The sequence below is a fragment of the Panthera uncia genome, assembly GCF_023721935.1.
Source record: "Panthera uncia isolate 11264 chromosome C1 unlocalized genomic scaffold, Puncia_PCG_1.0 HiC_scaffold_4, whole genome shotgun sequence".
Classification (NCBI taxonomy): Eukaryota; Metazoa; Chordata; class Mammalia; order Carnivora; family Felidae; genus Panthera; species Panthera uncia.
In genome coordinates this window covers 28,606,352-28,633,537 of record NW_026057585.1, presented here as the reverse complement: position 1 = coordinate 28,633,537, position 27,186 = coordinate 28,606,352, and the positions used below count along the sequence as shown (strand labels likewise).

At 36.5% G+C, this 27,186-nt stretch overlaps 1 protein-coding gene across 3 annotated transcripts; it reads left to right on the top strand.

The window, feature by feature from the left end:
• The first annotated feature begins 71 nt into the window (after positions 1-71).
• On the top strand, positions 72-26,472 carry CDC7 (cell division cycle 7). Of its 3 annotated transcripts, XM_049616800.1 has the most exons (12): positions 72-186; positions 893-1,087; positions 9,006-9,089; positions 10,524-10,659; positions 13,820-13,913; positions 13,999-14,141; positions 15,506-15,755; positions 16,355-16,450; positions 17,225-17,403; positions 18,257-18,339; positions 21,001-21,150; positions 24,677-26,472. In XM_049616800.1, exons 2-12 carry the CDS (start codon positions 973-975, stop codon positions 25,069-25,071), a joined length of 1,725 nt encoding a protein of 574 aa, XP_049472757.1. In that variant the 5' UTR covers positions 72-186; positions 893-972; the 3' UTR covers positions 25,072-26,472. The 3 variants fall into 3 exon arrangements, with proteins under 3 accessions (XP_049472757.1, XP_049472759.1, XP_049472758.1); XM_049616802.1 differs by lacking the exon at positions 16,355-16,450 and having other exon boundaries at positions 24,677-26,471; XM_049616801.1 differs by lacking the exon at positions 72-186 and having other exon boundaries at positions 193-1,087.
• The last annotated feature ends 714 nt before the right edge of the window (positions 26,473-27,186 follow it).

Here is a 27,186-nt window from a genome sequence, read left to right as displayed (position 1 = left end):
CCTATCGCGCAAGCGCTCAATGGCTGATGCCGCGGCACCGAGGCCTTTACAGTGCGCATGAGCAACTAGAAGCAGCTAGGCGGGAAGTGTTGCGCAGGCGCTTTTGGCAGAGTCGCTAGGTGGGGATCTCTTGGCAGCGGCGACCCAGGCAGCTGGGGAGCCACAGAAGTCGTATTCCCTTAAACTGTGAGTTTCCGACGGTTTGTTCCATGGCGCGGGATTCTGAGGGATTAGAAACGAATTCTGGATCGTGACTTCGGTCTTGTCGCAGCGCAGTAACCCATCCTCCCACCCCTGTTCGGATCCCGCTGACCCACGGCGGGAAAGTCCTGCGCCTGCGCACTAAGCATCCCGTTGGGTCTCGGGTCTGAAGGAGGAAGGTCCTTCCCCGCTGAGCTCGCGGCCGGTGCTCCCAGAAGGATCCCATTCATTCCCTCTTTCTCTCCCCTCCCCTGGTGGCCAGTATCGGATCAGTTCTCCATCAACTTGCATGGGGCCTTGAGCGAACCTCCTGTCGCTCCTTTTCAGTACTCATTCCTCCTTAATTTCCCTCAGGTCAAACCGCTCTCCCCATAAGGCCTACCGTACCCGCCCCTGCTCCCCTATTCTCCATCTGGCTTGTGTCCCGTCGCGCTGCCGCCCCAGTTACCGCCACCACCCTTCGCTCCGCCGCCGAGGCGGCTCCCCTGACTAGAACATTTTCCCCTCGCCCCCCTTGCCTGTGTTGCTGTAAGGTAAAAGGGAAGTAAATGTAATCCTTAGAAATGGCCCACATTTTACCCCCTTTGGGGATTTAGACACACGGTGCGCTTTTAAATATCTGCCCCTGTGGGGACTGGCGTTTTTTTACTGCTTGGTTCAGTGAGTGATTTAAACTTCTCATCTTCTCCAGTATTCTAATTTTCACAGCTGCTTTGCTCCCCCGGTGGACATGACCCCTTAGCTGGCATTTTGCATCCCAGTTGTTTTGTGATGGAGGCATCTTTGGGGATTCAGATGGATGAACCAATGGCTTTTTCTCCCCAGCGTGACCAGGTTCAGGCGGATGGCTCGTTAAAAAAACATGAGCAGAATTTTAAACTACCAGGTATGTGTTTAATTCCAAGGATGTGCAGGCAACAATTCTGTGATTTCGGTTATTTTTTTTTAAAGGAACTTCCCGAATGGTAAAGTGAGTTGTATGTTTACATGGGAGTGTTTTACATATCAGTAAAGCTTCCCGAGGTCTGGATTTAAGATTGGATTGCATTTTAGAAGGATTGTAATCCATCCATGTCATTTTACAGAAGTTGCTAGAGTCTAAACATTGGTGGTTATCCAAGAACAGTTTGTTGATACCCAAACTAGAATTTCTTCTCCCAGATCTATGTTCTTATCTGTCTTCATATTGCATGAAACTTCGATTTAGAAGTCGACGATGGAGGAATTTTCACTTGAAGTATTGAAAAGCAGAATTCACTGACAAATAAATAATGAAATATATGTAGCAGTACAAAAGCACTGTATCTCAGTGTACATCTCAGTGTTGACCTTAACCCAGACCCTGAAGTGAGGAGAGGGTCAAACAATACCTGATCTTATACACTAAAATGTGTGCACCTTCATTCCTGCTCTAGCAGTGCCTGGGACATAATAGGCATTTAATAAATATTTGTTAAATAGAGGAGTTCCAGGTGACCATTTCCTTTTTCCTAAAAGATAGCTAAATCTTCTTTTCCATCTTTGTTTTAAGCATGTTTTGGTTGTCCAGAAGATACTAATTTTGACCTTCTATCCATGAGATCTATTTATCCACTACAAAACAGACTTTAACAACACTCTAGAAAAATGATATCACATGCTTTTGCTTTCTGACTAAAACTTAAACTCTTCTTTGGTGTCAAAATGAGTACCCTTTCTAATGTCCCAGTTGTTCCAGTTGCCTGTGCTTAAAAACTCTAGAGTTGTCTTCGACTTAATGATTTATATTTGCTTCTCATAAGAAATTATCCAACTTTATCTTACTTCTTTTTTAATACGTATGGCATTGCTTCTTATTCCTACTTCCACCACAGTAATCTGTTCTCTTACACCATGCTCCTGATTACAATGAAGTTTCTTACCTAAACTGCCTGCTTTCACTTCTTTTCCATCCTCCAGTTCATTTGGTACACTGCTACTAGAATAATCTTAAAATGCCACTTCATCCAGTTTCATGGTTGCTGTCCCTCTTCCATTTGTCCTATTCTTCACAATTCAGCTTTCTCCTGTGTCATTGGACCCATAATACAATAACAACAGTCATTGTGTTATCCTTCTTGTATCTTTTAGCATTCTGTGTATTTTGTCTTTTCATTTCTGCTGTAAGCTCCTTGAAGGCAGTATCTCATATAGCTCCTGGTGTATCTTGTGCTTTAGGCAGAGTGTATGAACAGATGAATCCGACATGGCTTTAGCATTATGTTCAGGTGAAAGCTACTATTCTAATATTCTGAAAATCTGGGAAATAAAGAGTAAAGTGAATTGTAGTCTAAATTTCTAAAGTTTTGTGACTTTTATGTAACAGAACATTGAACCTTATAAGCAGTACCTTTAATAACTCATAAAACATGCTGAAATTTTATTCATATTTTTAATATGATGCTTAGTAAAAGCTAAGGTTATATAAAAAATAACTTCAGTAAGGAGTAAAGCTAATGATATCCAGGCCCATAACTGTCTCATGAGCTAATATGATTCACTTTCTCTTGATGGAATAACTTTTGAATGGTAGGACCTTTTTGTATATCTTTGTATTCCCAGAACCTAATAGTATCCAGCACAGAGTAGGTGCTTAAAAATACATGAATGAATGGTTTAAGGCAAGGATATAAAGTTAAATACTTAGTGTAATGGACGAATAACATGGCCCTTTGTTTTAGGATATGTTAGCTTTTGTAGCTCTTTTTTTTTGATAAAAAGTGTATGTGATTATTGATGAAAATTTAAAAAGTGTAGAAAACTCAAATAAGGAAATAACGTCCAAATTTTATACATTATTATACAAATATTGCCCCGTTGACCTTTTGTTACAGTCCTTTAGTCATCCTGTGCATAACGAGATACATTTCAAACAAACAAAACTAAATTAGGATCGTAGCCAACTTATTTCTAGTCTTTATTTTTTACTTAGCAATATGTAACTTGAACATTTCTTATGTAAATTATCTACAGCTTGGTTTAAGTTGACTGGCTAATGTTTCATTGCATAGTATGCTACAATTTATTTAATTACCCTTTTTAGTAAACCTTTAGATTGTTTTCCATTTTTTCCTATTAAGAAAAATGCCACAGTGAACAAAATATTGGGCATAATATTGTATCTAATGTTTACTTTCCTCTGTATTGTTGAACTATACTATAAGTTGCGCTTGTGATGTGTTATATGGATGCTCTTAGCTCTTGCTACTAAAATGGGTTATAGTATGATTTGTGTGGGACAGATCCAGTTTATGCCTGTTGTCACACTGTAATTGTTATTAGTGTCCGCTTTCACTCTCAAGAGTGCCTAAGTTTGGGCTAAATTATATGATCTTCCTAGCTTAAGAGATGTAAGTCAGACAGTACACGAAGCTTCAGAATAAGCATCACATATATTCCTAGAGTGGCAGTTTTACTCCATTGTAAGTAATTGAAAACATTTTGTTTATATGATGAATATTAAATATTATGAGCAATTACTTTTCTAGGTGCTGGAATAAATCAGTGCATAAAACAGACAAAAATCAATGCCCTCAATCTACTGGAAAGATAGATGATAAAAGAAATAATATGTTCAAAGGTGGTTAGTATTGTGAAGAAAATATAGAAGGGAAGTGGAGATAGGAAGTGTTGGAGTAGGAGATTGTGATTTTTAAGAAGTGTAATTGGTCAGAGAAGACTTCAGCGTGGTAACATTTGAACTAAGACTTGAAGGTGGTAAAGTGATGAGCTACATAGATATATGGGGGAGAGCATGCCAGGCAGAGGAAACAGCAAGGGAGAAGGCCCTGAGATGGGAGTGTGCCTAGCATTTAGGAATAGCGAGGCCTTGTCCAGGTCCTTGTCACTGGAGGCTGGAGGGTGATGGGAGTGATGGCAAAGAGAGGTATGAGGAGAGGAGGTAGTTCCTTCACCTTTATATGAAGCAAGCTGTGAAACTCTTACTAGGTTTGAGCAAAATAGTGACATGGTGACTTAGCTTTCTCAGGATCACTCTGGGTACTATGTTACGAATAGATGGTACAGGCCAGCAATGATGGAAGTTGAGAGCATAGTATTAAAGCCACTTGGATATATTATGTAGCAGGAAAAATATTTTTCCTTAAAATTTCAAAATGGAAGCCTAGACCTTCATGTTTAAAGTATAGGCATTTAGGGGTGCCTGGGTGGTTCAGCTGGTTAAGCATCTGACTCTGTTTTGGCTCTGACAGCACAGAGACCTGCTTGGGATTCTCTCTCACTCCCTCTCTGCCCCTCTCCCGCTGGCACATACTCTCTCAAAATAAATAAACTTTAAAGAAGAAATAAAGTATAGGCATGTAAATGTTTTTGGCTTGTAGACTTTTCAGGATCTTCCCCCTGATGCTCAAAGTATATATTCATTCTCGTCTCTGCCTTTAGTAGTGTTTTCTGTCATTTAACATTAATGTTCTCTTTTGCTATTTACTCTCATCTCCTTCAGAAATGAGGATTTTGCATTCAGTTTGGTTGTCAGAAAGTTTTACTGTTGTTTGAAAATGTCAGAGTTGTTCTGTAGTGACAGGAAACTAATATAAACATATTTTGAGTTTTCGTAAAGATACGTAAGTGCTTAGCAAGTTAGTAGTGGCATGAAAACACCTTGAGCTTACATAGTGCTTCACGTGGCTTGTGTATTACAGTAGTTCCTTATTACATGTATTTCCTCTCTGGTGATTTCTAATAGTTAACCAGTGTCTCTATTACTGACTGCCAGCTCATGCTAATACAACAGGAAGTTCCAAAACATAGAACTCAAAGGAAAATTCATCTAATCTAACCCCTTTGATTTTCAGGTTAAGAAAATGAGTATTAATGTGGTTTAATGATAGGAGTTGAATCTGGGCTTTCTTCTATTTCAGCACCCAATAGTACCTTCTGTAATAATGGAAATGTTTCTATGTTGTCACCTATAGCTAATACGACAGGAAATTTTTAATTTTTTTAAATTTTAATTTAAATTTAAGGGGCACCTGGGTGGCTCAGTCGGATAAGCGTCCAGCTTCTGCTCAGGTCATGATCTCACAGTTCCTGAGTTTGAGCCCTGCATTGGACTCTCCATTCTCAGTGCAGAGCCTGCTTCAGATCCTTCCTCCCTCTCTTTCTGTCCCTCCCTGCTTGCGCATGTGCACTGTCTCTCTCAAAAATAAACATTTACTATAATAATAATAATAAAATCTTTAAAAAATAAATTTAGTTACATGAAACTAGAAGACAGCACAACTCTGTATCATATGACTACAGAGCTTTTAGTATTCTCATATATACACACACACAACAAAACATCCACACAAACACTTCAATACATTTTGTAGTAAAGAGACTACAAATAGGGTTCTTAACATTTCATTGTATATAAATACCATTGATTTAAAAAAATTTTTTTTTAAGTTTATTTATTTTGAGAGAGAGAGGGCACAAATAGGGGAGAAACAGAGGGAGGGAGAGAATCCCAAGCAGGCTCTGCACTGTCAGTGCAGAGCCTGATGCAGGGCTTGAACTCATGAATCATGAGATCATGACCTGAACTGAAATCAAGAGTCAGATGCTTAACTGACTGAGCCACCCAGGTGCCCCTAAATACCATTGATTGTTAGATAACCCCATTTTATCTGCTGCTCAGAAATGCTGCCAGTTATACTATGACACAGTGCTTTCTTATCACCTAGAATTTTTTATCTTATACTTTTTGAAAGAGTTCTTTTGGATGTAATTAGACAAATAATTGTATATCTCAGGTACATAATTAAAAAGGAAATTAAATATTTAACATCTTTCTTTTCTGAGTCACTTTGAGTATAGTCACACTCATTGACACCCATTTTCCCCTCATAATGTTCTCTATACGTTAATGATGCAGAATTTCTTTGAAGAGTTCATTTTTTAATTACCATTTGTTAATGCACTCATAAGAGCCCAATTATGTGGAGCTGACCTACATTTGATTCTGCTTCATCACCTTTACCACTTTTCCCTACAACTGTTTGCTCTTAAAGGGTTAAATGTGAATGCTCTTTTATGATTTCTTAGATTTTCGTCAAGTCACTGATACCTGTTCTGTAAGTGTTGATACTGGCTGACAATAATTGTAAGTTGCATCCCAATTTCAGAGTTTTTAAAATTGTGTTTCAGAATCAAGGACATGTAATATAAAATTGAATATATCATTTTTATTACCCTTTCATGGTGCCTTTCCTGTGACACTGGAATTTGAAGCTGGTTGGAATTGACACCCATTAAGAAAGATTATAATTGACTATGGCAAGAATGACTGCTAGAGGCTGGCTTTTCCCCCCTGGCTTTGGTTTTGGTTTCTAGAGTGAAGTAGTGTGGTAGCGTATAGTGAGGTAGCTGCTACTGTCTTGACTTCTTCACTCTTTTGTAACGTCTAAACTTTTGCTTTTTTTCCCTTCAGCTATCTCTGAATGCCCATAATGATAGTAATAATTCATTCACTGAACAAGCATACCAGGCACTGTTCTAACTAGGAGCTGAGTGTACTGTGGTGAATTATGCACACAGGGAACAGTACTGGTGGAGCTTATGTTCTAGTGGGAAGAGGCAGAGAGCAAACAAATAAACAGGATGATTTTATAGTGGACAAGCACTCCAAAGACAATAAACAGGGTAATGAGAGGAATGCTGTTTTAAATAGGATATCAGAGAAGAACTGACCTTTGAGCCAGCCACATGAAATAATAAGGGAAAAAGATTTCAAGTAAAGGGTAAAGCAAAAGTGCTAAAGAAATAATGTTAATAACTACAACAGAATTACCACTTTTATTTAATATTTGCTATGTGTCAGGCATTGTGTTAAAAACTTCTTATGTATATTATTTCATTTAATCCTCACAGTGTCTCAGTGGCATGGGTACAGTTATTACCCGTTTTCTGTGGATGGGGAGACTAAGGCTCAATGTAATAAGCTGTGTGCTCAAGGAAAGTCGTACCTAGTCTGGTAAATAATGGAGCCAGGATTTTAATTTAGTCCTCTCATCTCCAAAACTGGTACTCATAATTACTGTTCTAGTATTGCCTCGTGTATTGAAACCCATGAAGCTTCTCCAGTTACCCATGAAGTAGATGGGAAAGTAAGTTCTTCCCATTTCCTTAGATGGATTGATACAATGGAAAGAATACTAGATCTTCTTGGACTAGATCTTGGCTTGTTATTTAGTTTCCATCTCTTAATGTTCTTCTTCCCCCTCAAATTCATCCTCTACTTGTCATCTTCCTGCTTAAAAGTTTTCCATGGCTTTCAATTGCATTCTTTCCCTCTCCCTTCTTCAGCCACATTGAATTTCATTACCTCCCTCACCGACCTCTCCCCTTGGATAAAATAATCCATGCCTTTTTCCTTTTCCATGCCTTTGTGTACATAGTTCCTTCTTCGTAAAATGCCTTCATCCACTTTTTCTACTTGGTGAGTGCTTCAAAACACAGCTTAATTGTCACCTGGAGCTTGCTGTGTTCATTCCCCTCCCCTTCCTTATATCTAGTAACATATGCATTCTTGTATTATTATAGTTACTGTCTTGTGTTCAGAGCTTTTAACACCTGACTTTTCCACTAGACTAAGCTCTTAGAGAACAGAAGTTGCACCAAATTTGTTAATTTTTTTTTTTAACATTCTCATCGCTGAGCATTTTTAAAAAATTCATTTATTTTGAGAGAAAGAGTGAGGGAGGGGCAGAAAGAGAGGGAGAGAGAGAGAGTCCCAAGCAGGCTCCACAGTGTCAGCATGGAGCCCAATTCGGGGCTCAATCCCATGAACTGCAAGACCATGACCTGAGCCGAAATTGAGAGTCAGACACCCTACCAACTGGACCACCCAGAGGACCCTGAGCACTTTTTAAAACACAGTGTTAAAAGGACACATAATTTCACTTTCCTAAATAGGGTTTTCTTATCTGAAAATCAGGATAATTCCTGTTTTGCCAGTATCCCAGTGCTGTTGTGAAGATCTGAAAAGAATACATGTGAAAGTGGTTTGAAAATGTCTTAAACCATTATATACATTATTTACATTATTACTATTATAACTTAAAAAGTAGCTGATGTTTGTCTTAGATACTGTAATAAAATCCGATAACTCTTAAGTATGTAGTTTTCTTTTATATCCAGTAGTTTATCACATTTGGTATTACTGCCTTTCTTATTTTAACCATGTATATTTTTGTAAAGAGTTTATATGTATTTAAAAGTAGCAGTTTTTCTTATCTGGTCTCAAAGATAAAGGATACTATTGATAATTGGGATAGTTGTTTTTTAAAAAATATTTTTAACATTCCTGAGAGCTTTGGTAGAATTTCTCTCTGAGGGTACACTGTGAATACTCAATATATAAAACTTTCCCAAGCTTGTAAGATTTTGTATCTTTGGGGAAGAGAAATAGTTTTCAAGAAGATTACATTGTGTCCTTGTCATGCCATCTAGTGATCACGGCACAAATTGTTTAGTTATTTTTTAAATTAAGCTTCTTTATTGTGTTGTACTCTATGGAGTGACAGTGTATCTGTTAATATAATTCTGAGTAATAGAAATTTGTTGTGTGTGATTCTGGGACTTAACAGTTTTATGTTTTTTCAAGAAGTGTGTTACAGCAAGTTAACAGGGTTTTAAATATTTTTGTCATGATTTTAAGGTTTATTATAGCTACTTTTTAACTTTTTAATTATGTTTTAGAATTTATTTCATTGAGGTTTTTTAACTTAAAGTATAAAATATACTTTCATTAATTATAACTATAAATTCTTTTTCCTTGATAGGTGTTAAAAAAGATATTGAGAAGCTTTATGAAGCTGTACCACAGCTTGGTAATCTGTTTAAGATTAAGGACAAAATTGGAGAAGGTAACTTAGAGATCTACTTTATTTAAAAGTTTTTTTCCCTTATGTTTTGCTTTGTATAATCTTGATTTTCATTACTATTTCCTTTTGAAAAGTATATACTTTTTAAAATAATGAGATCATGGTCATATTACTAATTATGACATCAGGTTTTCTTTTTCCCCTGGAAAGAATGAAAGAATAAATATTTACAGTAAAATGAATAGTCCTATTTTAATCTTTATGCTGTTATACCGTTAAAAGTGTTGATATACTAATGTATTGTTAAGGATAATTATTGAAAATGAAAAATTTAAGATTCATGTGGGGGAATTTGATCAAGGAAAGTCCTTTTTCTTTCTCTGTTGTAGTTAGGTAGAACTGTATGTTGAAACAGAGAAATCTAAGGTGACAAAATGATGGAAATCAAGTGGTAACAATATTTATAAGATGGTCAGTATCGACATAAATGTCATTGAGAGACTGGCAGTCTTGTTGATTAAATGAAGGGTGAATTTATCAGATGTGAAGTGAATGAGAAGGTAAAAGATAATAAAAGGTTTTGGTGGCTATGTTAGGAAATGCCTGAATAGTTAAAAACAAAAAAGCTTCCATTTACTTCATTGTTTGCTTTTCACAATGAAAAGTGTCAAACACAAAGAAGCCTAGGTCATTGGGCAAAAAAATTAGAAGGTGAGATGTTTTGGGATGTAAGAAGCAGATCTTTACATCTTTACCTTTTTTGAACACTGACTTAGTGTTCAAAAATTTTGTTCTGGAAAACACTGCTGTCCTCCTAACATTAATAGCTATTCCTGGAGAGGGGGAGGGGAGAAGGGTGTTCTAAGGCTAAATAAGTTTGGAAAATGTAGTATGTATGGCTCCCTTTTGGTTATTTGTGATGTACTTAAACACACAAAGCACACAAAGCTCTAGCTTTGGAAATTTTTGTAGTAAAGAAATTTATCAATTTGTTTTAACTCAGTTTTCTCAAATTTAACTGACCACCAGCTCTTTTATTTTTTCTATTTAGTTTAATGCTAAATTTAAAAGCCCAGGTGGTTTTGTAGTTTTTTCCCCCCAAGACTGTTAACAAGTCTACTTCTAACAGACCTGTATCCAACTCTAAAGGAAGTAATTTCAAATGACAGTACTATAGAAAAATACTTGCTAGAATGGATCATGACCATGGAAATATTTTATGCTAACCCAGGCAGATTTACTGTAGAGCTTTGGTAAATTAATATATCCCCTAAAGAATTGAAGACAGTTAAGAATTTATTACAAATTGAAAGTCCTATTTTTAGGTGTTTTTGCTCTTCATGTATAATATCTTTAAATATATTAATGATAGATTAGGATAATTTCATGGGCTCCAGTTTTGGGATCTATTTTAGCATTGTTTCATTAACATTTTTAAAAACCAAATATTGAAAAATTGAATACATTGTTTTACAGGCACTTTTAGCTCTGTTTATTTGGCCACAGCACAGTTACAAGTAGGACCTGAAGAGAAAATAGCTCTGAAACATTTAATTCCAACAAGTCATCCTATAAGAATTGCAGCTGAACTTCAGTGCCTAACAGTGGCTGGGTATGCATTATCTTTAACTGAACTGCCTGTATATTTAAGATTTTTAAGGGGATATCTAACAGAGGTGGTTAGATTGTCCATGAATTCAATATATTTTTCAGTCAGGAGTCTGCAGTTTGGTAGCACTTTTCCCCTCTAATGTTCGGATGGTTAATTAAATTTATATTTTTAGAATGGATTATCCTTGAGGCTCAGCTTGACTTCCTGTTCTCTGACCACTTCTTTTTCTAATCTTCCTGCCAAATCAAACCGTGGTCTAGATATTTTTTAAAATGTAGGGAACTCCTATTTCACATCTCCCCAGCTATTGACAGCCCCATCTCATATTTTATTTTGAACAGCAGAATCATCTGGCATGTCTTTCCCATTGGTCTTTCTCTTCTAGGTCATTCCTATCAAAAAACATACATGATCTAGTATTTCTTATCCCCCTGTACTGCCATCCCTCTTCCATCTGTTTCATCATTTCTTTGCTGCTTTTCCCAGCCAGACCTCTCAAAAATGATCTATACATACTATTTTCACTTCCATACCCTACCTTCACTACTCTCACCGTGTGTCTACTTTTCTCTATACTAAACTGAAACTACTTTAGATAAGAGTCCACTGTGACTTCCATCTTGCGTTTCTTTTTCTGTTCACATGAACCCTAGGCAGAGTTTAACATAATTGATTTGAACCAATGTCTTTTGACTTCTATACTGTCACATACTTCTTGTTTTTTTCCTGCTTTATTTGGCCTTTCATTGTCAATATCTTTTGCCAGTTCTTCCTCTTCTACATGACATCTAAATGTTGGAGTTTCTTGGTGCCTTATCCTAGGCTTTCTTGCTCTGTACTCTTCCCTGGGTAGTATGTATTTCCATGTGGCTTTAAGTGTATGATAGTGATTCCCATAAGTGTATATCTTGCCTCAGACCTCTTATCTGCAGATTTGTATATACCCACCTACTGATTTGACAGTTCTACTTGAGTACCTAATAATTATCTCAAACCTAATGTGCTGAAAATTAAATTTTAATACTCCTTTGCCTGCCAAAACCCCCACAAAAACGCCTACTACAACAGCCTGTTTTCATCTGCTCATCTCAGCCTCCATCATCAAGTCCTGGCTATTTTTGCCTCCAAAATATATCTAAAAACCCATTCATGTCTATTTTCTCAACCACTACCTCAGACCAAACCTAGATTACTACAATAGCCTGCTTCTTCTCTTTCCCCCTGAATCCCATGGTCACAGAACAGCTAGAGTAATCTTTGAAATATAAAAATTTGTATGTATGTAATATAAATTGTATACTGTTATTTCCCCCTCTTAAAATCCTTCAGTGGTTTCCCAGTATTCTTTGAAAAAAAAAATCCAACCTTATATCATGCACTCTTCCCACCTCCCTCTCTGTGCTCTAGTCACTTTAGTTCCCTCAGATTTGTCTCGAGCTTTCTCATCTCAGGGTCACTACCCATTACTGTTCCCTGGTCACTAAGTCCTCTCCCAGTTTTTGCGGGCTGATCTTTCTGATCTGAGCAAGCTTCAAAGATGTCATCTGAATTAAATTAGATTCACCTGTTTGTTATTGTCACAGCACCTTTTGATCTCTTTCAAAACCCTCATAATCTGTCCTTTGTTGTCTTGTTTATTATCTGTTACTGTTCATTAGATAGTAAACTCCATGAGGGCAGAAATCATGTTAAGTTTAATTCACCTTCCCATCCCTAATATCTAACATACTGTCTGCCAAATAACCATGCCCAGTAAATATTTATTGCGTGAATGGACAATCCTATTTCTTTGTTTTGCCCCTATGTTTATTAGAGAAGACAAAAGAATGAGATGGCCTCTGTAAGGCATAATTACATACATTCTACTCCCTTGAATAAAATTGTTCCTTTTTCCCTGTTTTAAATATTTTTCTCTACCACTTTTCTATTCCATGTACTTCAAAAAAAGTTCATGCTAAAAAAAAGTCTTTATCTGATCTTGCTTCCTTTCTAGCTCCCACACTGGTTTTTCTTCTTTTTTTTGCCAGATATTTTAGGCAAATTGTATGTTCTACTTCCAGTGTATCTTATTTTCCCTTCTTAAGTCCTGTTTGGCCTCTTCCTTTCCACTTAAATTATTCTCAGAAAAATTACCAGTTAATTCCTCTTTGCCAAACTAAAAGCCTTCCCTCAGTCCTTATTCTCTATGACCTTCATACTGATGACTACTTCTTTTAAAATTCCTCATCTGGGTGACATCCCTTTCTGGGCTCTCTGCCCCTTTTTCCTTATTTTGCCCTCCAACTTGGCAATTTTCCAAGGCTCATTTGCTCTTCTCTCTAATCATTTTCACAGCTTTAGGTATCACTTCTCCACAAGCACTGTCACTGACCTCTCACTTCTCACATAAGATTTACTTCTGTATCTAGAACTTCTTTTCAAAAAGAGGGAGGTCTTCGTTTTTGATGCTTCTTTTCCTGATCTCTCTACATTTTTAGGTGGTATCTATGTTGTTCTACTGACTCAAAACCATGTAAAGTTAATTTCCTCACCTTTTATGATGCAATATAGCATAGTAGTTAAGAGCATAAGACCTAGAGCAAGCTGTCTAGATTCAGATCCTGGCTCCATGACTTACTAGTTTAGTTAAGTTCCTTAACTTAACTTGGGGGGAAGTTCCTTAACCTCTCTGTGCCTTAATTTCCTTAATTGTAAAAAAAGGGGGGAGGAAATAATAGCACTTTCCTCATAGGGCTGTTGTGAGGATTAAGTGAATTAGTTAATAGATGTAAACTGCTTACTTAGATCAAAGCTTGGCAAATATAGTGAATGCTTAATAAATGTTAGCTATTATTTTTTAATTAACTTATTCATTACTATTGCCATTTTATCTGCTACAAAGGCTTATTAATTCATTATTGTTTTTCATCTTGTCCTTCTCATTCTGTTACTTCCCCAATTAAAACTAATGATCTCATGTTTGAATTATTATACTAACCTCATAAATGGTGCTATTTTTGTACAAGTCAGTTAAACATGTATACTGTCATACAAGAGAGTAGTTTTAAGTAGTTTTCCAGCATTTTATGCATAGCTAAAGTTGCATTTTTAAAGAAACTTAGCATAAGGTTTTATTTCATTTGACCTTTCCTTTAAAGTTCATTATGCATTTTTCCACTAGGGGGCAAGACAATGTCATGGGAGTTAAATACTGCTTTAGGAAAAATGATCATGTGGTTATTGCTATGCCGTATCTGGAGCATGAGTCCTTTTTGGTAGGTTTTAATACTTACTGACTTTTTATTGGCTAAATATTTAATTGAAAGCAATTTTATGATCTTATTCATAACTTTATTTTAGGACATTTTGAATTCTCTTTCTTTTCAAGAAGTACGGGAATATATGTTTAATCTGTTCAGAGCTTTGAAACGCATTCATCAGTTTGGTATTGTTCACCGTGATGTTAAACCCAGCAATTTTTTATATAATAGGCGCCTAAAAAAGTAAGTATGAAAAGTTACTAGAAGATATTTACACTTGAATGAATTTGTGCTATGGGGTTCACCTGGGAGATAGAGAACATACTATGACAGCCATGCACAGATTTTTTTGTTTTAAATTTTCATTGTGGTTGGGGAATGGAAATACAGTGAAACAAAAGATAAAATTATATTAGTAAAGCAGTGTCCATTATTAGATACACCATGGTTCAGTGGAAATAGCACTTAGCTAAAATAAACTTAAAAACGGTATAGGCCTTTTTAACTTTCACATTTCTCTTATCTCTGGGCTTCATGAGGGAATTAGAGCACATGATAGCCAATTTCCTGTTTCAACACTGAAGTTCTGTTATTATGTAAGTTTGTATTGTATATGTTTATATACATATATGTTTTTTATACTGATAGAGGTGTTGTAAAGCTGAAAACCTGGCTTAAATACTGTTTATTATATGATGGATCCTACTGAGAGTGGTAGGAGGTATAGAACTATAACTTCTTGGATTTTACACTTCTGACTTTTCTCTTTAATTTTCTTTAATTGAATCAAGTTTTAAGCCTATGGTTTTATTTTTTTCTCTTAAGTTTATTTTTTGAGAGAGAGAGCAAGAATGGTGGAGGGGCAGAGAGGAGAGGGAGAGAGAGAGAATCCCAAGCAGCAGGGAGCCCAATGTGCAGCTCAAACCCACAGATCATGAGATTATGACCTGAGGCAAAATCAAGAGGCAGGCGCTTAACCAACCTGAGCCACCCAGGTGCCCCTAAACCCATGATTGTAATTAATTTTTCTTTTAAGCTTGTTAATTAAAAAGTATCTACTGTGATGCCATCTTAACCATCATAAGAGAACAAAGAATTGGGCTTATATCCTGCAGTCCTTGTCTGTCTTGTCAGCACAGGCCATTGGAGAAAAGGGAGAAAGATTTTTGTGTGTGTATGGGATGTATCATTCCTTTATTTTCAAGCCTAGTTAGCTTTTAAATCATTACCTTGGCTATAAACTCATTTTTCTTGTCTTTTTTCAAGAATGTTATAAATTGTTTGTTTTTTTTTAAACGTTTATTTATGGAGAGAGAGAGAGTGGGGGGGAGGGGCAGAGAGAGAGCGGGAAAGAGAATCCCAAGCAGCCTCCCTGCGGGCAGCACTGAGCCTGATGCAGGGCTTAAACTCATGAACGGGGAGATCATGACCTGAGCTGAAATCAAGAGTTGGACACTCAATCGACTGAGCAGGTGCCCCAAGAATGTTATAAATTCTTAATCCCCTAAAGAATTATACTTTTTGTGTAAATATGATTAGAGCATATTATGATGTTACTATGCTTTAGTTGTTACAAAGAAGTAAAAATGCTTGCTTTTGTTTCTTAGGTATGCATTGGTAGACTTTGGTTTGGCCCAAGGAACCCATGATACCAAAATAGAGCTTCTCAAACTTGTCCATTCTGAAGCTCAACAGGAGAGTTGTTCACAAAATAAATCCCATATAATCACAGGAAACAAGATTTCCTTGAATGGCCCAGCAGCACCTAAGGAGCTCGATCAGCAGCCTACCATGAAGACCGTGAAAAGGCCCTATACAAATGCACAAAGTCAGATTAAACAAGGAAAAGATGGAAAGGTTCTACCTCTTTTATTTAAGTATTAATACGGTTTTAGAAATGTACTTCTTTATCCAACAGAGGGAGATGTAATACCAGGATAATACTTGCAATTAAAAAATTTGTTTTTACATTTGTTACATATTCAATTGATTAGATTCCACTAAGATTTATAATAGATCGTTTCAAAACAAATTACTTGGTAGATTTATAATGTCTCTATGTTACATTATGTAACAAAAATGGAAAATAATTTTTCCCTGCATGTTATAAAGTTCAGATTAATTATCCTTTTTTAAAGAAAACATTAGTTATAGGGGAAAAATTCTGAAGTGTCTATCTCCATTTTAGCTGCACAGCAAAATGTAACATCCATGCAGGTGGTTTTTAAATTTTTTAGTTATATATATTTGTGGATTATGGTAACAGTTATATGGGTGTTAAGAGTTCTGTCTAGACTATTTTCTCCTTTCACAGAAGTGTTTTGGTGCCTGAGAATGACTTGGATGCAGCTGTTTTTGTTTCATGTCACTTAACTCTTTCAAAACTGGCAGAGTACAGCTGGCAGAAAGTGTTACAGATATAATCCTTATTTTCCTTGTTTTTGTTGGTATTGTAGGAGGGATCTGTAGGCCTTTCTGTCCAGCGCTCTGTTTTTGGAGAAAGAAATTTCAATATACACAGCTCCATTTCACATGAGAGCCCTGCAGTGAAAGTAAGTAATGTAGCTTAATAGTGCAATCATCAGTCAGTACACTGAAGAGAATTTAGGGATTGGTAGACTAGCATTTATTATTACTCCGTTTTTAAAAGTAGAGTTTTGCTGTGGCAGAAGGTATTACTGCTTTGAGCATCTTGTCAACACTTTTATTTTCTCCAGTTTTTTCCCTGAACTTTTCTGGTGGAATTTTTCATCATTTTTGGTTAGCTGACTGTTTGTTGTTGCTGTTTTCTAAAGGAACATTTAGAACATTAAGGCCTTTTCTCTCATTACTAGGATGTGAGCTCCTAATAACTAACACATTTCTGACACACAGTTGATGGTGTAAAGATGTTTATAAAGTTTACAAAATTGTCATCAATATTAAACGGTTTTAAATTGACTTACGATATCCTATAACAGCTAGATAGCATAAGCAACAAATTAAAACTGATTTTAGCCAATGTAATTGTGCAGTTTACAGTTCTGAAATGGAGTTAGACACTAGAACGTAACTGTATTATACTTGTGTAACCTATCAGGAAAAATTCTAATAAAGTGTAAGTCACATATTTACCAATTGAGGACTGATTAGTAAATTTTAATACATTTATTCCACAGAAGAAAACTAAAAAGATTTTAAATACTTTAATAGACAACTGTTTACTTACAATCCAACAGCACATTCAGCAGTTTTAAACTGTTCTGCTGTTACGTTTTGCCATGCTAGCATTTGAAGGCATTAGGTTAAATATCACAGAAATAGGAAATGTGACTTTTCTTTTACAGCTTATGAAGCAGTCAAAGACTGTGGATGTACTATCTAGAAAGTTAGCAACAAAAAAGAAGCCTATTTCTACAAAAATTATGACTAGTGGTGTGATGAGGAAAACTGCCAGTTCTTGCCCAGCTAGCCTGACCTGTGACTGCTATGCAACAGATAAAGTTTGCAGCATTTGCCTTTCAAGGTAATGTGATTTAATGCTGCTACAAAATCATCAGCATGCTGCCAGACATGATTAGAAATTGCATTGATTTGGTGGGCAGTTGATTTAGTGCAAGGAAGAGAACAACACGGTTCTGTGAACTACGCAGACACTAATGTGGAGAGGTATGATGATGAGCAAATGATAACTATTGTCATCTAGTGTTCATTTGACATGAATTGCTCATTGGAAAACACATTTGCTCTTGTATGCAAGTAATTTTGGTGGGGGCAGGGATGGTTTCTTTGGAACCTTGGATTTGCACATTTTACTTTCTGTTTTAATCTTTTGTTACCTTATTCCCGCCTATGTAGAATAATCAGAACCAAATAATAGGGTGTCTCTCTCACTCCCATCTCCTACTCTTAGTCTCATAAATTCCTCCCTTTCTTTCAAAACTTGCATGAGCTTTCTTGAGCCTTTCCTGATTAACTTAAGTATATAAGTCAATAAGTATGTCAAATTAATTTTTAATATCACTCCAAACAGAAGTGATTTTTATGCCTCTGAATTCTGTTGCATTCAATTCTGGTGTATTTTATTTTTCTCTTACGGTTCTTATAATCTGCTACCTCCTTTTACACCTGGAAGTTACCTTAAAATTTTTCTGGAATAAGGCCTGGTAACTTGAGGGGTGGGGAGTGGGGGAGGGACCAGTAGGAAGCAGAATCTAGGATTTTCATCACACTAGATTATGATTTGCTTTATAAATAACTTTTATTTATATAGATATCAAGGCAGAACTTATTGTAAAATAAATAGATAAATGTTACTTTTTGGTCTTAAATAATTAAACTTTAACATAACTAGAAAACTCTTATTTCGTCATCATAAGGCGACAACAGGTTGCCCCTAGGGCAGGTACACCAGGATTCAGAGCACCAGAGGTTTTGACAAAGTGCCCCAATCAAACCACAGGTATGTTGCACTAGAAATACAGAACCCAATTAGAATTGGTTATCCCAGGTATATTTTATTTTATGACCTTTATGTTTTACTAAGTTTTTCTGCTTTTAATAAGTTATGTAAGTAGTTCTAGCAGTGTGGCAGTCCCATTTTTGAGATAATGCTATTGAAAATTTCTACTCCTAGTGTTGGGTTTGTTTTTGCTTTTTTTTGTTTTTTTCTTGTAACAGACTTTTTCCTGTACAATGCATCTTGCTTATCTATTTACAAGATGATTTTGCTACGAATTTTGTTAATGTCATATTTGTAGAAGAAAAATTATGTTTAGTAGTCTTTGCTAACTTAAGACTTGCAGCATTTTATCTGTTTGCCCAGTACCCCCCAAAAGTCTTCTGTGCTGCACTGCACATAAGATTGTGTATTTGATTAAAATTATTTTTTGTTATTGTGAAAATAATACAGTAGAATTAAAGAGTTTTGAAAAAGGAAAAAAATCTAGAATCTACCAAAGTTGTCATGAAGCCAGAACCCAGGAAAAAAATCTCATTGAGTAAATGAATCCTGCCATTCCCCTAGATAATGGACTTGAAAGAAATGCATTCGTCCATTGTGTGTATTCTGTACTTGCTAATGATACCAAAAGAAAAAAAAAAAATTATCTGCTTATACTCTCAAATAATTGTAACCTGTTGAGCATGATTGTAAATCTTCATATGAGGTATTTTAGGGATATTTATTCCTTTTTGAAGGGAATATGGAAGGAAGTTCATTGAAGAGAAAACCACTGAGAAGAGAACTTAAATTGGAGTAGATGGTTGGCATTGATGCATGAGCAGAGAATCTGAAGAAACAGCATGGTCTAGTCTAGTCAATAGGAAACAAGTTTAGTGTTGCTAGAATGTAAGATGGAAGTGAAGGAATGGTGAGAAATAAACCTGATAATAGGTAGGCAAGTCAGATCACACATGTTAAACAGCTTGGACTATATCCTATAGGTGTTGGGAAGTTATTCAAGGGAAAGAGATGGTAATAATTATGTTTTTTAAGTTTATTTATTTTTTCATGTTTATTTATTTTTGAGAGAGAGAGAGAGCATGAGTGGGAGGATGGGCATAGAGAGACGGAGACACAGAATCGGAAGCAGGCTCTAGACTCTGAGCTGTCAGCACAGAGCCCATTGTTGGGCTTGAACCCACCAACTGTGAGATCATGACTTGAGCCGGTGTCAGCCACCCAGGTGTCCCTTATTTACTTATTTTTGAGAGAGAGAGCACACGTGCACAAGAACAAGGGAGGGGCATAGAGGGGGAGAAGGAATCCCAAGCAGGCTCCATGCTGTCAGCTCAGAGCCTGACACAGGGCTTGATCCCACAAACTGCAAGATCATGACCTGAGCTGATATCAAGAGTCAGATGCTTAACCAGCTGAGCCACGCTGATGCCCTGATAATTATGTTTTAACTGCATTATTCTGGCAGGTGTGCAGACAGCATAGGTTTTGGAGAGTTGGGGCCTGCTGTGGTCCAGGTGAGAGATGATGAAAGCCTGAATGAGGGCACTAGTAATAGGAAAGAAAAGAAAGGTAAAGGAAAGGCAGAACTTATTGGATAACTGGATGTGAGATTTGGGTGTGGGGTGGTGAAGGAAAAGGCACCCAGGATGTTTATCAGATTTCTAGCTTGGGGGACTTGAATGGGTATCAGTAGCCAAGGGGGAGAATAAAGAAGTAACTGGTTTACAGGGAAAGATAAGGTGAATTGGCTTGAGATATTGGTGGGGACACCAAGATAGAGATGTCCAACAGAGTAAAAGTCAAACTTAGGGAAGTCTAGGCTGGAAATACAGTTAAATGTCATCAGTATATAAAAGATGGTTGAAGCTGTGAAGTAGATGGGGTCAGTCCAAGGAAGAGGTTGGAACTGTGGGGAACCTCAGCCTTAAGGGGTGGGGAAAATGTTGAAGGAGCAGGCAGAGCTACAGAGGGAACAAAGAAAGGCAGGTGATACAATGGCCAAGGTAATGGAGAGCAAATAACTTGGTGATACTGGGAGGTCAGCAGTTAGGAGAGATGTCCCTAAAAGAAAAAATTAGTTTAACATGAACTTAACTTAGTTAACATGAACATTAACTTAATGTTAATGTCAGAATTCTAGAGATTAAAGATTGTATAGCAGAAGTTAGGGTAAGCACCTGGCTGAAGAAAAGCTTCTAATATTCAATACTTTTCACTAAAATAAGCCACTTTCACTATGGTACATAATTCTTGAGGAACATCCAGATTTTTCCACATAGCTATTTTTGGATTTCTTTTGATCTTACAAAGTACATATCTACTTAGTGTTTTATAATGATGAAATGTCCTTTTAAACTTACCAACATGTTGCTCAAGAAAGAAAATATTGTATTTTGTATTAAGGATGTTAGACTAGGGTTTCTCAATCATGGTATTACACTCTAAGCATCTGAGGAACTTAAAAAATTCTGATGCCTGAGCCCTACTCCATAATTAAGTCAGAATCTCTGAGGGATTGGGCCTGGACATCAGAATGTTTTTTAAGGCTCAAGATTTGCATAGCAAAGGTTGAGAACTATAGATGTAACAATGATGTAAATTGACTACTGATGATAAAATTATAGATATGGAATTTTTTTTAAAGTTTGTTTTCTGTTACAGCAATTGACATGTGGTCTGCAGGTGTCATATTCCTTTCTTTGCTTAGTGGGCGGTATCCATTTTATAAAGCAAGTGATGATTTAACTGCTTTGGCTCAAATTATGACAATTCGTGGATCCAGGGAAACTATCCAAGCAGCTAAAACTTTTGGTAAGCAGTTTTATATTATAGAACAAAAGAAATGCCTTTTTTAATTTCCTATAAATCAAATTATTAAGAAATTCTCTGATGTTATGTAGAAAATTTCTCTGTTGCTTGAAAACTAATAGCATTGTGTAAGAAAATAATTTATCCATTTTTCTTCTATATAATCATTTAATCTCAGCAAGCACAAAGTGCTATTTAAATATTTTAAAGTTCAACTTTATAATCTTAAAAGGATAAGGAATAAAATCTTAACTCCCTGTAGTTATGATTTGACTTTATTACATAAATATTTCTAATAGTATATGTTTTAGTTTATTATATGTTTATTAAGCATCAGGTGTTCTTGGGCTTGCCTTAATTGATCTTAGTTTATACTAACAAGTAAACAGTTAATTATGAGACAGAATAATAAGGACTCAGTAGGGAAGATAATAAAATGTGGGTTGTTAGGTTCCTTAGGGTTAGGGGAGCAAGGAAGAGAAATGTGCAGAACACCTTTGCTGATGGAGTATTATTTTAAGCATATAAATAATATGTTGTGGGAAGTCATCTCCTTAGTTACACAAGTTCTTATACTTCTAAGACTTCATGGGGCACCTGTGAATTCTCTCAACATTGTTCTGGCCAATGACCTTAACTCACATGTTCACCTTGTGTTTATTCTCCATGCACAGTTATAGTTAATATTTTCCAAAGTGGGTGGCTGTGATTGTACCACACAATATAGAATACCCCTGTGGGACAAAATTTCAAACAACCCACTTCATAAGTAGCTGGGTTGCCTTGTGCCCAGCTCCAGGATCAGTAGGTCTTAATCGGGTCCATATCAGAATTCTCTAAAGAACTTAAATACATATGCCTATCTCACTCTACTCCTTCCTAGAAAATAAGATTCAGGAAAATATGATACATAGGAAGGGCCTAGGCTTGTTAGTTTGGAAAAACAAGTGATTTTAACCAAGAACTACTTCTAAGAACCACTGCAAAAATGATTGCCCCTTACTTAGACACCATTGCTATGGTCTAATCCATCAGAAAAGCTTGGTGGTGGTTATGAAGAAAGCTCCGTGATGGAGGCTTACCAAAAAGTGTTTCTTCAGCAAAGTCAATCCACAACTTCTCACTTTCTTGCACCTAGTATAAGAAAATTTTATCAAAGGATAATAGGTTGAAATAATACACATACACAAAGGGAAAATGACCATAAATGGAAAGCAAGATGGATTGATACCTTGGAAATTGTATTCTGACGTGAGTATGTTTACTCTCAACTGATTGAGAAAACTTTTTGTCTAGTGTTGAAAAACTTCATGAGAAGTTTATGAAGTTTATCAGAGAATGGACATCAAAACATTTTGTTGAAGAGCTTAACTCTCCCTTATCTGTAGTCAAAGTTATAATGAGGACCAACAATGGAAGCACAACAAGTGATGCAAAAGCATTTAAGGGCAAGTGTCATGATAGCAGTCCTAGGCTTTTAAAGATTTATCATCATAATGTTTGTTCTCATATTAGAAACTAATAATGCCATGTAGTTTTTGTCTCGGTTTATTAGTATGACTTCTGCAGCTGTTTCAGTCAAATCTTACTATAACTTTGGGCTGAATACAGAAGGACTCAAAACTTCAGTAGTCACCTTTGTGTTCTCCTTTATGACCCAAAGAAATGACTTGCTTGGGATTAGCAGTGAGAGTACTTGTACTTCTCTTGTGTATAACGTGCCTCACTGTCCTCAACACCTAGACCTGGCCCCACTGTGGATTGTCATCAAGGACTCGTTATATCAAATAAATTCAAAAGAAGGGCGCCTGGGTGGCTCAGTCAGTTAAGCAACTGACTTTGGTTCAGGTCACGATCTCGCAGTTCGTGGGTTTGAGCCCTGCATTGGGCTCTGTGCTGACAGCTCAGAGCCTGGAACCTGCTTCAGATTCTGTGTCTCCCTCTCTCTCTGTTCCTCCCCTGCTCATTCTCTGTCTCTTCTGTGTCTCTTGAGCTAAAACAAATGCCTGACACTTGGTCTGTAACAAAATATTTTTGATTGAATGTATTATTTTCCCTGAATGAGCCTTCCTTTGATCATGTGAAAAAATTTAAGCATGTTGTATAACTTAGGGAGATATTGTAATACATACTGTTAATTATTTCATAACTTCAGCATAGCCTATATATTAATGAGTAAAACTATATGACTATTTTCCTCTGCCTATAATTTTCTAGAGAGAATAAGAATGATAAAATAGATTTAGAGTAAAAAAGGATTGCCATGTTGTATCCTGAGCAGACTTAGTTTTTGGTCATTTGTTTTCCTTGGTCTCTTCCCTGCCTGCCACCTCCTCCTCCCTTCTTTCCCTGCCTTAGAACACCCAATCCAGTAGTTAGATCAGGACATGTAAAAGTAACTTTATAGCATCCAGAGATAGATTGTTTTTTTAACAACCCGTGTACCCCAGAAATCTGTATGCTGTGCTACTCCATTGTTTAGAGCCACATTTCTGTTTAATAAGGAAATCTATAAGGCAAATACAATACACTTTTGCCTGTTTGTGTGCTTAGCTTATGTTTGCCCATATGTGAATAATTCTGTCAGGAAATTGTTTCAGAGACATTTATATTTTTAAAAACTAAGATCTGGCTTATTAACTCATTCAGAAACATTTATTGGGACTTTATGTGGCCCAGGTAGTATTGTTGAATCTGTTCTTACAGAACTTAAATTCTAACCGGGGAGACAAATCTGTCAGACAAATGAGTAGTATTGAGAAAGATAAAATAGGAGAAAGGGAGAGAAGAGGGCTCAGCTGTTTCAGATGGGTCGGTCAAGGACCCAAGTATCTGTCAGGATGTGATATTTGAACAATGACCTGAGAGACTGAATAAAGCTTTTTTATCCAGTCCAGCCACCATTAATTGAGGACCTAGTATGTACTAGACATTGTCTAGGCTTTGAGGATTCAAAAGTAAATAAAATAGACCCTGTCTTCAAAGAGCTCAGAGTCTAGTAGGGGAGAGAACTCTACAGTTACAATACAGGCTAACAAAAGTAATAGAAATTTTCACAGTTTGCGACACAAGTTTAGAATGTTCAATTCTGTCAGAGTGTCAGGCCTCACAGAGGCCTGAAGCTGAGTGAGGATATAAGTTGGAGTATCCCGAGCACATGGGGGAGCACAGGGGATCCTAGGCAAAGACAGGAACCAGATAGCCAGAGGAATGTAAAAGCTAGGAAGGGGGAGAGGGAACAGGAGCTGCAGCTGAGGGAAGATTACAGAAGGATATGGTGAAGCTGAAGGAGTTGACAGTCAAGTGAGTCCCTTACATAGCTTAGTAAGTCACTGCTTTCTACTTACCACCGCCCACTTTATGATTTGACCTTCAACTATGTAGTACAAGACACAAATATTAGCATGTGGTACTCTAGCTCTTACACAGGGCAAATATATCCCCAAAGCACACAATTGGGCATGGATGTTTCCCATTAGAGAGGCTTCTGGTATACTCAAATAATGTACATGTATTTATTCTTTTTTAGGCAAGTCGATATTGTGTAGCAAAGAAGTCCCAGCACAAGACTTGAGAAAACTTTGTGAGAAGCTCAGAGGTATAGATTCTAACACTCTGAAATTAACAAGCGATGTACAAGGGCCTGCTTCTCGTGACCCAACATTTTCAGAGAAGACTGACCATAAAGTTTCTCACCTTATACAAACACCTGAAGCACAGCATTCAGGAAATTCATTGTATAAAGGAGACAGTAATGGCTGTGGGGGTGGTTTGGATACAGATACTACCAATTTAGCAGGCTGGAATGAGGTACCTGATGAAGCTTATGACCTGCTTGATAAACTTCTAGATCTAAATCCAGCTTCAAGAATAACAGCTGAAGAGGCATTGTTGCACCCTTTTTTTAAAGATATGAGCTTGTGATTATCGTTCCTTATTTATAATGTTTGCTATTTGTGTATTATGAGATGGGGTGAAAAAGAGTTTTTTGTAATAGCCATAAGTTCTTGATTAGAGACCAGGGCAGGATGAATAATTTATTTTAAAATATTAGTATTTGCTGTCTGGCAAATGCTGAAATACGGACTAAGATCAAAGATGCCTAGGATAGTTCTTAGGGCTAACTACATGATCTTTGAGTTAGATCTACCCAAGTAGAACTAGATCTTCAGCTTCCTTAATTACTTGTCACTGCCCTATGCAGAGAAAGAAGCTATTTTAGCCTTAGTACATAGAGGTTTGAGGTACAAATCTTAAAATTAATGGATGTGATCTTAAAATTAATGGATGTAATGGGGACTAAATGAGTCAAAAGACTTACTTTATTGGTTTCTTTAAGCAATGAGCTATGCGTACTTTTAGAAAACTCAACCTGGTGTTGGTGCTCTAACCATTCTATAGGTAAAGGCAATCATTTCCTCTTCTAGAGGCATATATTACACCTTTTATGAACACTAAAATAACTAATGAGAAAATGTTGGCGGTAATACCACTTAAAATTGAATTTATCCATTTTTTAATGTATTTTGTTAAAGTATTTTTTGTGTGAATTGCCACATTAATGGTTTCTCTCTTGATTTTCTTGCCTTCTCTACCCGCACCTAAATTCTCCCTGAAAATAACATGGTGCTTTCCACAAAGTTTCTGTGTGCTTTGTTAAATATTGCACGTGTTTACAGTTGGGTACTTCATGCATACACGGATTGATTAAAGGAAAGCTGCAGGGCCAAGGTGAAGACTGATAGTCCAAAATGCTTTTATTTTTCTCACCATCCTAGGTGTAATTAGGTAGCTGCTAAAAGGAATAGTGAATACAGCTTTGAGAATATTATTGGAGAGTCTCTCCTCTGCGTGGAGCCATCAGGATCTCTATATCCTATTATAAATAAGTTGCTCCTGCTCAAAGAAGATTGATTACTACAGTCTTGGGCTGATTGGGAAGAGAGATAATGAAGTGGGCAGAGTAGAAGAGGACCAGAGGTAGACTTATGAATTACTACATTCCAAAATGATGTATATCAGTGACAGCATATCAAACTCTTTGTGGGAAATAAGTTTGGGTGTGTGGATCCACGGAGAAGTTTCCCATTCAGTAAGGATAGAATATAGAAACAGCTTATGGATACAGAACATTTTGTTATTTTGTACATTCAAGTCAGTGTGTCTACCTACTCTGGTAAGTATGGCATATGTTTAGCCATTACCACTGATGTACTCGTTCTTCTCATACTATAATCTTTAAAAAAAAAAAAAAAACTTGAATGTTCTTGAATTTGTATGTTTAATAAAGTTATTCTTTTCTATTTTTTATGTCAAACTATTCATTTGAAAAATACCTCTTTTTAAAAACACATTTGTCACTGGAAATATTTTCCTCTTGAGACTAATGAATGCTGTCTCTCCAGCAAATAGTAGACAGATTAACAAAAATTGACCTGGCTCAACAAATATATGAAAAATGGAAGTAGATTGTTTTATAGAAAAGGTGCTCATTGACCTCATTTATAGGAAATTTGTCACAAAATAGTAAAACAATAAGTCATCTCAGTAACAGAAAGAAGTCTTAGCTAAAAAAAATTTTCTTGGTGTGATTCACAATCAAGTTAACATATTCTAAGAAAATTAACGAAGAAAAATTTAACTACCAAAAGTGCAGGGAAGGAGACATTCTCTAAGAGAATTTAATATCTAAGAAAGAACATTTCAGGGTGCCTGGGTGGCTCACTTGGTTAAGCATCCGACTTCAGGTCATGATACATGGTTCGTGGGTTCAAGCCCCGCATCAGGCTCTGTGCTGACAGCTTGGAGCCTGGAGCCTGCTTCACATTCTGTGTCTCCCTCTCTCTGTCCCTCCCCTGCTCACACTCGGTCTCTCTCAAAAATATTAAAAGAAAAAAATTTTTTCCACTTTTTATCAATATCACTGTTAGAATAGAACTTGGTTGATATGGAAGGGGAGGTGAGAGGTAAAAGGGAGCCAGTGCTATAAATCAGTTCTTGGGGATCTCAGTCCCACTAGAGAATCCTGCCTCCATCTGT